At 40.3% G+C, this 13,057-nt stretch overlaps 1 protein-coding gene across 1 annotated transcript in view; it reads right to left on the bottom strand.

Annotated features, from left to right (window-relative positions):
* Positions 1–622: 622 nt before the first annotated feature.
* Positions 623–13,057, bottom strand: part of LOC109916608 (uncharacterized protein C6orf118) — a 34,324-nt gene continuing 21,889 nt past the window's right edge. Inside the window, exons 5-8 of the mRNA XM_048601080.1 lie at positions 12,248–12,438; positions 7,208–7,261; positions 2,250–2,311; positions 623–1,535 (exon numbers count right to left, since the gene is read on the bottom strand). Coding sequence (XP_048457037.1) covers positions 1,442–1,535; positions 2,250–2,311; positions 7,208–7,261; positions 12,248–12,438 — 401 coding nt within the window. The 3' untranslated portion in view covers positions 623–1,441. The remainder of the gene's footprint in view (positions 1,536–2,249; positions 2,312–7,207; positions 7,262–12,247; positions 12,439–13,057) is intronic.

Here is a 13,057-nt window from a genome sequence, read left to right as displayed (position 1 = left end):
CATCCAACAGAGATTTGTCCAAAATCCCATCACTCTGGTTTTACTAGGGGTTCTTGATGACAAGGGCAGCCATTCTTATCTCACATCTCAAATTCAATTCTGTTATCCACGTTAGGACCAAGACAATAATGAGCTCAGTAGCTGATTGGCCTTGGTAGAACCTAAATCAAGCAGCAACAAGCAGTTTATTTTTATGTAAGTACCACTTGATAGCAACAGCAATGATACCTTCCATCATTTTGCGAATAATCAAGAGTAGATTGGTGAAATGGTAATTGGTTGGATTGGATTTGTCCTGATTTTTGTTCACAGGACATACTTGACAATTTTCCACATTAGCAGGTAGATGCCAACATTGCAGCTGTACTGAAATAATTCTGCTGCTGCTGATGGCCCAAAGGATCCCATGTATGCCCAGATTTGATTTGCTAGATTTGTTCAAAATCTATCCCATTTAGCACAGTGGCAATGCCACACAATATAATAACACAAGGTTCCTTAATATGGAATCATTCGTAGGCCAAATCAGGAAAGGACAGCAGATTTCCTTCCCTAAAGGATATAAGTGAATATTTAATAATGACAATAGTTCACATTACTGAGAAACCATTACTGAGACTACTGTTTGTAAATTTCAGATTTTATTAAATAAATTTAAAGCCTTCCAACTACCAACGGTAAAATTATCCTCAGAGAACTAGCCTCAGCCTCTGGATTACTGGTTCAATTTTCTTTAGGTCACCACCTATACAAACGATTTAACGATCAAGGAAAGCACCGCTGAAATTTCCACCCTTACTTGTCTCAGCATCCTCAAATGCACCCCTACTGTTCTTGTGAAATTATTAGCTTTATGCTCAGCAAGCCTTTCTAATACTTCCTCTGCGTTATTGTTTAACTCAATTAGTTTTTCAATTACCTTTTCTTTCAATAGGACTTTGCTGCATCTGTAGTTGTGAAAGATGCTGCAGAAAAACACATTTTCTTTCTAGTATCTTGCACATTCCCGGCTTCCATCGTTGGTTGTGTGTTCAGGTATCCAAGCACTAAGTTCTGGAATTCCCAAGTTAAACCACTTTACTATCACTCTACTACTACTAACAGATTCCTTAACATCTATCTTTTTGACGAAACTTTTGATTAACTGCCTTAATATGTCATGATGTGAATTGATATCAAATTTTGTTTTAAAACTGTTCTGTGAAGTGCTTCAAACTATTTGGCTACATAGGTGTTGGTAGTAGTTATTATTCGGAAAAGCTCTCAGCATTATACAGTAGATAGAAGATCTCATTTTGAAGTCAGATGATGATACATACAAATGAACAAAATTTTTAACAGATTTCTGCCAAAATGATTTTTCTCTAAATTTAGGGCTCTCATTGCACACATATTTAAATGAACAGATGTTTGTGAGAATTCCTATATTAGGAAGCTCACTTTAATTGGCAAGCTGACAAACCCATTCCTCAGAGATTCTGGCTTTTTTAATTTCAGCAGAATCCACAATGTCTTTGAGCATATACCAGAAGTTCCTGGAAAGAGAGGAATGCCTGGATTAGAAAAAAAATAGAACCAATATAAAATCCTCCTCTAATAAATTTTTGGCTTGTTTTTATTAACACTAAAATGGTGTTAGTGTTCTCTACATCTCCAAGGCCTTGAATAATTTGAGAAGTTTTTATTTAGAAACAGTCCAGTATTATTTTCACAGCAGTTAGTGAGACCAATATCACAGAAAAGACATGTAAGTAAGGGTTTGTGATCACTGTCGCCATCTCACTGCCTTCAAGCATAGCTGATTGTAAATTTGAGTTTTGCTAAAATGAAGACATTGTTAAAACATGCTGGCCATATACAGTTAAACATGCTTGCTGAAAGGGAGTGATCCCGTAGTTAATTGTCAAGGCCCATGATTATGGTTAAAATGCTTTTTTCTGGTTGAAAACTGGTAACCGACACAGGTTACTTTGCAGTGAGTAGTTCAGAATTGACGTTAAAATTCCAATTTTAATGGCTCATGATAAAACAGCTTAAATCACATTTATAACTATAAACATAGTAGAGTATAATTTTGGAATCACACTAAAGTACTTCTTCCACTTAGCTGATAAAACAGAAAAGATTTAATATCATCTACAATTAAAGCTAGTTCTATGACTGACTATCAAGTTAATTAATGGTAAAAATTACAGAGTTAATTTCAGTGTAGAAGCATAAGAAAAATGCAATGAGATGTAGGTACTCACGCTCTATCTTCTTTCGTCGTTTTATAATTAATAAGAGTTCTTTCTATATAATTTTCAAGAGCCTGAAACAACATTGGAAAATGTAATCACTTTTATTTCTCACTGACGAATAAAACACTTTAAATAAAAAGTAAATTACATAAACATACTACAGAAAATAACATGCATTTGTGTACAGCCTTTCATGAACACAGAAGATCCTGAAATACTTTTCAGCTAATCAAGTACTTTTGAATTACAACCATTGTTGCAAATCAGTAGTCAATTTGCACACAGCAAATAATAACAAACAGCATTGTGAAAGAAAAACTAGGTCATCTGTTTTGGTGATGTTGAGGAAAAATACTGACCGAGAGAGGAAAACTCCGCTGCTTTTCTTTTCTAACCATTGCAATAAGATCTTCTTTACAACTTGAGAGAGCAGGTGGAATCTCAGTTTAACATTTCATCCATAAGATGACACCTCTGACACTATTGAGTTTCCTCTGTACCGCATTGGAATATCTGCCTGGTATTCGTAATGGCAGAATTTTTGATGATTTAAAATTTCTTTCATATCTTTTTGTGTTCAACAGAAGGAATTAGTTGTCAGCATCAAGCAGGCCAATAAGCACAAGCCACGATGTTCCCTCTGCTCAGGAAACATGTTACAATCACAACCAATATGACACTTTCCTACTCCTACATCAGCCATTTTTAAGGGTAAAGTTGCCATAATTCCAGCAGAGCATAAGGCTGCAGTCTCATTAAAGGGAGATAGTTGGCAGTGAGTTTAACCTGAGGATCACCATGCCTCAGGCAAGGGGCAAGATTGAGAAGGCGGATCTTCATGGTAACCATATGGCGCAGGAATTGAACCACTCTGAATCACAAACCAGCCGTCCAGCCAACTGAACAATGCCATTTTTATAGTGTGAATGTTAGACATTATTATATATCCCATCTTTGTCCTGCTGTATCACTTCTTCACTTCACCTTATCTGTCTTTTGCTCTGCCTCACTAAAAAGAAACCTACTACTCACTGTCTTCCTCTGTCTCTTTCCTGGGGACGGGCCACTGCTACCCTTCCCTGGGGTACCTATCTGAACTAATGCAGCGAGCAGTACCTCGCCTGTAATTGCTTTTGGTCCACCCACAAGGCTCTATCCTCGATGCTCTTCTTTTCATAGGTGGCCTTAATTCATAGGTATGATGTCATGTTCCACATGTATGATGATGGCACCCAATTTTCTCATGCTACACCACTGCTGATTCATCATCCAATGACGTCTTGTCTGACAGCTGAGTAAATGCAAGATATTGTTGTTGGAAGATCAAGAATGGTCTTCAATTCAGCACTGATAGCAGTAAATTATTAAATTATTAGTTTGCAATTAAATCTCTGCTCTTTATCACTTTTCATCCTCTGATTTACCAGACCAATTCCTGGGATGGAAGGACTGACATTTGAAGGAGACTGGATCAGTTGGTATATTCACTTGAGTTTAGAAAAACGAGAGAGGAATATTATAGAAACCAACAAAATTGAAACAGGACTTGAAAGATGTCCCAAGTGACTGGAGAATCCAGAACCCGGGGTCACAATTTAAGGATATGAAGTAGGCCATTCAGTACTGAGATGAGGGGACATTTCTACACTCAGAGAGTGGTGAGTCTGTGGAATTTTTTGACTCAAGAAGCAGTTAAGTTCAAAACATTGAATGCTTTCAAGGAGGAGTTAAATATATTTCTTTGGGCTAAATGGATCAAAGCGTACAAGGATAAAGCAGGAGCAGGATGCTGAATTGGATGATCACCAAGATCATAATGAATGGTGCAGCTTGAAGGGCCAAAAGGCCTATTCTTGCTCCTATTTTCCATAAAACCGTAAGACACAGCCTTATCTGCTAATTCTCAACCACACCTTATTGTCTTTTCCCCATGACACCTCATTCCCTTACTGATTAAATATCTGTCTATCACAGGCTTAAATATACTTAATCACCCAACATTGACAGCCTTCTCCAGTAAAGAATTCTACAGATCCACTACCCACTGAGGGAAGAAATTCCTTTTCATCTCTGCCTTAAATGTGTGATCCCTTATTCTGAGCTTGTGCCCTCTGGTGCCAAACTGTTCCACTAGGCGAAACAACCTTTCTGCATCTACCCTGTCAAGTCCTCTTAGAATCCTTTATGTTTCATGAAGGTCATCTCTCATCCTTCTATTTCCAATCAGTACAAGTCCAATCTACTCAACGAGTCCTCATAATGCAATCTGCCCACTGCTGGTATTAACCTAGTGAATGTTCTCTGGACTGCCTCCAACGCTCGTATATCTTTATTTAGCTAAGAGGCTCAAAACTGTCCATATATTTCAGCCGTGGCCTGACTATTATCTTGTATAGTTTTAACAAAACCTCCCTACTTTAATACTCCATTCCCTTTGAAATAAAGGTCAACATTCCAGTTGCCTTCCCTATTACATTTAGATGCTAGCTTTTAGTGATTCATGGACGAGGACTTCAAAATCTCTCTGTTCCATAGCTTTCTATGTTTTCACGTTAATGTGTTTCCCAGTCTCTGATAACACATTCAGGTAGAGCTCCACAGTGTGAAGCATGGTAGACTAAGTTCAGTCTCTAACCTGACCACCAACAATACTGCCTAATTTCAGTTTGGCATATCACCCACCTTATCACAGAAACACTATTTCATTCTTTGTGGTCGGCACCTTAATGTCGAGGAGAGAAATTAGAGTTAATGTTTTGGGTCCAGCCAATTTTCTTTAGAACTGATTTTAGCTAGGAAAAGTTTGGTATATATGCTAAAGATGGGGAACATTAGTGGCTGACAATGGGTTGGTTGTGGTACCAGTCCATGTGATGACACGGCCTGTTGTGTGGGAGTTGGGGTAAGGACGTGGGAGAAGGTGCTCAGCCCATAAAATTAGTGAACTCGAGTCCTGAAGGCTGCGGGGTCCCCAGGCGGAAATTGAGATGCTGTTCTTCCAGCTTGCGCTGAGCTTCACTCGAGCACTGCAGCAAGCCTGAGAGAGATATGTTGGCCAGGGAACATGGCAGTGTGTTGAAGTGGCAGGCAACAGGAAGGTCAGGATCAGAACATAGGTGTGCAAAGCGGTTGTCCAGTCTGCATTTCATTTCCCAAATGTAGAGGGGACCACATTGTGAGCAATAAATGCACTAGACTAGATTGTGTGAATTGCAAGTAAAGAACTGTTTCACCTGGAAGGTATATCCAGGCCCTTGGATAGTGAGGACGAAGGAAGTAAACAGACAGGTGTTACACCTTCTGCAATTGCAGGGGAAGGTACCTTGGGGGTATGGAGAGATGTTGAGAGTAGAGGAGGACTGGACCAAGGTATCCCAAAGGGAATGGTCCCTGCAGAAGGCTGACAAGGGAGGTGAGAGAGAGGGAAATGTGTGTCTGGTGATGGCATTCTTTTGGAGGTGGCAGAAATGGCCACTAATGATCCTTTGGATGTGGATGATAGGAGAATGGTAAGTGAGGACCGGGGAACCTTATCACTGTTGTGGTAAGGAAGAGAAAGGGTGCTGGCCATAGTGCAGGAGATGATTCCAACATGGCTCAGGGCCCTGTCAACCATGATGGTAGGGAATCATCGGTTGAAGAAGGTGGACATTTCAGAGGACCCTTTGTAGAAGCTGGCATCATTGGAAAAGATGTGACAGAGACAAAGAAACTGGAAGAATGGAATAGTGTCTTCATAGGAAGCATGAGATGGATAATCAAGGTAAACTGTGGGAGTCAGTGGATTTGTGATGGATATCAGTGGCCAGCCTGTCGCCGCAAACAGAAACAGAGATATTGAAAAAGGGAAGGGTGTAGTCAAAGAGGGACTAGGTGAAGATGGAACAGGGTGAAGGTGGAACAGGGTGGAGATTGGAAGCGAAATTGATAAACTTTTCCAATTCTGGACGAGACACGATAGCAGGTCCGTTAATGTCATCGAAGTACCAGAGAAACAGCTGTGGGTGAGGGCCCAAGTAGGACTGGAACAAGGAATGCTCCATTTCCCCAAAAAGATATGGGCATAACTAAGGCCCATGCAGGTACCCATAGCCAGCCCTTTGATCTGAAGAAAGTGAGAGGCGTTAAAGTAGAAGTTGCTCAAAGTGAGTATGAGCTCAGCCAGGCAGAGGAGGATGATGGTGGATGGGTGGTTCAGGCTTTTCTTCCAGAAAGAGCAGAGAACCCCGAGAACATTACCGGATGGGACGTCCATGGTGAAGAGGAGATAACTGGAACCCCTGAACTGGAACTTCAGAAACTGACATAAAGCGTCAGAAGAATTGCAGTTGTAAGTAGGAAGGGACTGGACAAGGGGAGAAAAAAAAATTGAGTTGAGTTCGTTGGGGCAGGAGCAGGCAGAAACAATGGGTCTGCCCAGGCAATCCTGTTTGTAGATTTTGGGAAAGAGGTAGAAGCGGGCTGGTTGGGATTGGACTTGAAGACAACGGTGGATGGAGATCACCAGATGAAATGAGATTAGTGACCATTTTAGATACAATAGCCTGCTTTCTCCATTGCTTTCTCTCCAATTCTTTTCCAGCTGTATGAAGCACCTTGGAATTTCTGAAAGGCACCCTAAATGTAGATGCTCAGCATTGTTGGAGTGCAATTGATAATTGAATGGCAATTAGCTGCTGCCTAGGGTTGTGTTGAGATTGTTCCCTTTGGGAGCCAGGCTGAGATAACTCAAACTCTTGTCATAGAAGACCTGTGGCCAATATCAGGAATAGATGCTCAGTTGTATTTGAGCACAAGACCTAAAAGTGCAAGGGTGCTTAATTCACTGCATCTGCCATTCCTTCAGGGCAATTGTCGATGTTTGCCAGGAAATTTAAACTGAACTCAGAGTACATTCAAGGAATCGGGAAATCATTGAGAAATACAGCAGTTAAGTTAACCAAAACTGACAACAGAAGTATACTTACTTTTATTTTACTGCAAAGAAAGTCACTAGATTTCTGCAAATATGCAACTTCACCCTGTTAATAGATTAGAATGTTATCTACAATACAATAACTCTTTTTAACAAACTCCCCAACATAGTTATTTAACTCTTAGCAATATAATATTGCAAACTGAACAAGAGGTATCAGAATTAAACTGTGCCGAATTCCATGAAACAGGGATTTCTCCTATAACTTGTTATTTTTTAAAGCCCGTGGTTCATATCCTAGAAATTGGGAGCAATTGAATATGACCAGTTGTATTTCTTCAAACTACACAATTAGAAGTGAAGCAGGGAAAGTGGGAGGGAGAGCCCTAACAGACTAACCAACCATCAAGACAAACACACAAATAGAACTGCACTGTCAGCTGAGATGAGATTTGCCTTATGCCCACATACCATATTTGCAGAATGTGCAATTTAGTGAAATGGCATCATTATAATAATGAAGCCTGGAATTTGCCAAGGTCTGTGCTGCATTCCTTCATCTCTTCTAGTTAGATAGTTGAGGGGCAAATATTAGCCTCATAGTTAATAAGAATTAATTTGGGTTTCTGCTCATGATCTTTTATTGATGGCTCTTCTAGGAGTGGAAATGTTTTGGAGCATTGGGCAGGAATCAGCTGTGATCCCCCTATGAACTAAGAGTCTACTAACATTCACTGCTCAGATTCACACAGGTTTACTACAGGTCTAATTCCAGAAATCTTTGTGGAGCTAGTGGCTCTGCATCAACAGCTGAGAAGCTTGGGTGACCAGTTCCAGAATAAACCCTCCTGTTGTGTATGCAGGTTGAAACCTATTTGTCATTCTAGAAAAGGGACTGAAGGAATTTCTCAATGTTGCATTTTCTAAGAAAATTGCATCTGCCAAGACTTCAGAGATATCTGCACACTGAGTATCATCTGGTACACATCTATGTGTACCAGACTGCTGGACCAGAAGATGATGTGAACAGTCCATATCTGATCATTGTTCACTTAATAGACTAAAACCAATTGGCCATTTCTTTTTTCAGAAAGCCAAACCCTGCAGAGAAATCTGTTCTTTTTTAATCCTTTACCTAGTGTAGGTCAGCATGTGTGTTTATTTTGGGGTATTTAGAGGGACAAACATTTATACTTGCATATTACAGAGTGAATCCAATTGCCAGTTTTGTATCTTCATTGAATTAAATTGGTTGTAAAGTAAACCAAAAGAAACTTGATTAATAGATATTTTTATTTAAAACCTGATATAGCAAAGATTTGTAGCTCGGGTTGTGGGTGAGGTTGCTGATTTGCTCGCCAAGCTGACTTGTTCTCGTTCAGACGTTTCATCACCATGCTAGGTGACATCATCAGTGAAATCTCCGATGAAGCGATGTTATTCTACTCTGCTTGGAATTTATACTGTCTGGTCTGTTATGGTGAGTTGTGTCATTTCCAGTTTTGATCTGTATGGGTTTGTGTATGGGGACCAATTCTACATGTTTGTTGATTGCATCACAGGTGGAGAACCATGCCTCTAGGAATTCCTGTGCCTGTCTATGTTTGGCTTGGCCTAGTGTGGTTACCTTTCCCAGTTAAACTGATGGCCTTCATTGTCTGAGTGTACTGAAGAGACTAGAGGATGCAAGACAGATAACCAAGACGGACTACATGAGAATGAAACCAGAAGGCACGAAAACCCCCCGCTTCTATGGACCTCCTAAAGTACACAAACCAGACATCCCTCTCAGACCCATTGTTTCCCTACCAGGCACACCTTCACACAAACTGGCCAAGGACCTACAACATAGATTGAAACACCTAGTCAACAGATCACCACATTCCATCCACTCAACCCAAGAATTCCTCAATACCCTCAAGAACATAAAAATCAGCGACCACGAGATTATAGTATCCTTTGATGTCACAGCTTTATTCAAACCAATTAACATCCTGCTAGCCAAAGAAACAGTGGCCACATTACAAGAGGAAGCAGCAATGCAGATCAGCAGTTCCATCAGCAATGACAACATACTTAAACTATTAGACCTATGCCTCACCACACACTTCATCTTTAATGGTCAAGGATACAAACAGATCAATGGTACACCAATGGGATCACCCATCTCAGGACTCATTGCAGAAGCAGTCATGCAAAGACTAGAACACACCACCCTCCCCCAAATTCAACCTAAACCGTGGATCCGGTACATAGATGACATATTTGTCATTATTAAATGCAACAAATTAGAAGAGACCCACCACCTCAACAACAACGTATTCACAGGGATTAAATTCACAAGGAAAAAGGAAAACAACAATAAATTTCCATTTCTGGACGTTAGAGTTGAGCGTATGACCAACAGCAATTCCAAACCTCAGTATACAGAAAAGCAACCCACACTGATCAAATCCTCAACTTCCACAGCAACCACCCCAACGTCCACAAACAAAGCTGTATTAGGACACTATTTAAACGAGCCAGGGCACGCTGCAACAGTCCGGAACTACGCAGGAAAGAGGAAGGGCATCTATACAAAATCTTCGCTATGAACGGATATCCCCGCAACATCATCCGCAGATGCCTACTCAACAGACAACAAGAGGACACAGTATGCCCTAACACACTGGCCAAACTGCCCTACATCAAGAACATATCAGAACTTACAACAAGCCTCCTAAGACCACTATGAATCATGGTAGCACACAAGCCCACAGCCACTCTACGACAAACACTCACAACGATTAAAGGCTCCATTCCCACAACATGCAGAACCAACGTGGTTTCCAAAATACCATGCAACGACTGCCACAAACATTACATCGGACAGACAGAAAGAAAACTAGCCATCAGAATACATGAACATCAGCTAGCAGCAAAACGACATGATGAACTTTCCTTAATATCAGTACACTCAGACAATGAAGGCCATCAGTTTAACTGGGACAAGGTAACCACAGTAGGCTAAGTCAAACATAGACACGCACAGGAATTCCTAGAGGCATGGTTCTCCATCTGTGATGCAATCAACAAACACATAGAATTGGACGCCATATACAAATCCATACAGATTAAAACCAGAAATGACACAACTCACCATAACAGACCAGACAGTATAAATACCAAGCGGAGTATAACAACATCGCTTCATTGGAGGCCTCACTGATGATGTCACCTAGCATGGTGATGAAACATCTGAATGAGAACAAGCTAGCTTGGCGAGCAAGTCAACAACCTCGCCTGATATAGATATTTAACTTGCCACCTCTGCATCTGGAAAAATGATTTTTATTTTTATGTCATGGCCCTTGGAGTATTGGCATTACTGTGTCCAGTTCTGGTCTCCCTGTTATAAGAAGGATATTATTAAGCTGGAGAGGGTTCAGAAGAGATTTACCAGGATGTTGCCAGAAATGCAGGGTTTGAGTTATAAGGTGAGACCAAATAGGCTGGGACATTTTTCACTGGAGCATAGGAGATTGAGGGGTGACCTTATAGAGGTTTATAAAATAATGAAGGGAATAAATAAGGTGGACAGCAGGTAGCTTTTCCCTATGGTGGGGGATTTCAAGACTAGGGGGCATATTTTTAAGTTGACAGGAGAAAGGGTGAGTGGCAATTTTTTGTTTTTTTACAGAGAGTGGCTCATATGTAGAATGAACTTCCAGATGAATTGGTGGATATGCGTACAGTTACAATATTTAAAAGACATTCAGATATGTACATGAATAAGAAATGTTTGGAGGGACATGGGCCAGGCGCAGGCAGGTAGGACTATTTTAGTTTGGGCTTATGGTCAGCATGGACTGGTTGGCCCAAAGGGTCTGCTTCTGTGCTGTTTGACTATTACAGTAGCAGCACACTCCTTCAAACTCGATAATAACAGCCAATGAAGTATTTTTGAAGTATAGCGACAGTTTTGATTCAAGAAATCGAGCATCCAAATGAGCACACAGCATCCTCCCACATACTGAAACACAATAACATCCAGATCATCTTCTTGAGGGATAAATGTTAGCCAGAAACAAAAGGTAACTCCCCTGCTCTTTTCAAAATAATGTGATGGGATTTTTTTTACATCTACCTGAGAGGGCCGATGGGGCCTCACTTTAAAATCTCATTCAAACGATGGCACCTCAACACTGCAGTGCACCCCCAGTACTACACTGGTGGGTCAGATTATTGCACTCAAGTCCTGAAGCGGAACTTGAAATGCACAACCTTTTGACTCAGAGGTGATTACTACCTACTGGACCTTGTCTGACATACGTAGGAAAAAAATTAGGGAGAAAGATATTGCGTAGATTAAATTTTAAAAGTATTGTTTTGTGAAAATTAATTCTATTTGCAATCACTACACTGAAAGAACATAATTATAATGATTCTAAAAAAATTTAACTAAGGAAAGTCCACTTATCTCATTCATTAAAATAAACTTATGATGGCATGTTTTCTTCTTTGGACACTCGTTTATTAGTTCTAGAAACACTGGAGATTGAAAGAACAATCTCATCCTGTAGTCACTTACTGTAGAGATTTGCAGGAATTGTTCTTAACAGCATAGAAATAGGAAATTCACCCCAACAGGTGTGTATGTTCCATATAAGGTTCTGCCACCTGAGTTCATTTCACCAAAACATTTAGCCCATCATCTAATTATCCATCTTCCTTTTAAATGCATCTATGAAAACCATATTAATCTCTGCATATGTGTTAGACCACACTGTCAATCTCAAAGACCTTTTCCTGAATTCCTAATTGAAATCATTAACAGCCATCTTTTATTCATGGCTTCGGGTTTTGCACTCCCCCACAGATGGGATCACCTTCTCTGTGTCTATTCGATCAAACACATACATAATTTTGAAGATTTTCCATCAGGTCACCACCTCAGTTCTCTCTTTGCTAAAGAAAAGACCCCCAAGTTGATCAGTCTCTGCTGATCATTATACTATCACAGTTTTTGTGATGAATCTTGTATGAATACATCAAACTATTAATAGATGGCAACGTTACAACAGCTGGAAAAAATTATAGCAATCATAAGTACCAGAGTATCCTTGAAAGAACTCTGCAGAGCATCAGTGATTATAGAGGGCACCATGGAATGCTTCAGCTCATTCTCCAGCTCTTGAATCATTGCTGTTGTTTTACAAATACGGTCTCTCAGTGACAACATCTGCTCCATGCCATGCGGCAGCTGTTTTCTAGTTTTCATGTACTTCAAATTAGACTGCTCCTCTACAATTTAAAAGAAATAAACAGAGACTTGCATTAATATAGCACCTTTCACAACCTTGGGATACCCTGAAATACTTTTTAGGAAAATACATATACGCAATTTTGAAACACAGGGAAAAACAGTAGCCAATTTTCACAGGTAACAAAGTGTAGAGCTGGATGAACACAGCAGGCCAAGCAGCATCAGAGGAGCAGGAAAGCTGACATTTCGGGCCTAGACCCTTCTTCATTTTCTGAAGAAGGAGACATTAAAGTGAGGCCATAGCTGACCCCATGACGTAATTTTGAAGGAAAGCAGGAGCGTTTTCCCTGGTGTTCTAGTTAATATTTACCGAACAATCAGTAAGCAATAGGACCTGACTGTTACCCCATTGTTATTTTGGCACCTCAGTATGTGAAAATTGGCTCGGAGATAGTAGGAACTGCAGATGCTGGAGAATCTGAGATAACAAGGTGTAGAGCTGGATGAACACAGCAGGCCAAGCAGCATCAGAGGAGCAGGAAAGCTGATGTTTCGGGCCTAGACCCTTCAGAAGGGCCAAAATAACAATGGGGTAACAGTCAGATCCTATTGCTTACTGGTTGTTCGGTAAATATTAACTAGAACACCAGGGAAAAT

Source organism: Rhincodon typus, chromosome 9 (genome assembly GCF_021869965.1).
Source record: "Rhincodon typus isolate 14 chromosome 9, sRhiTyp1.1, whole genome shotgun sequence".
Classification (NCBI taxonomy): domain Eukaryota; kingdom Metazoa; phylum Chordata; class Chondrichthyes; order Orectolobiformes; family Rhincodontidae; genus Rhincodon; species Rhincodon typus.
This window is presented reverse-complemented; position numbering and strand designations above follow the sequence as displayed.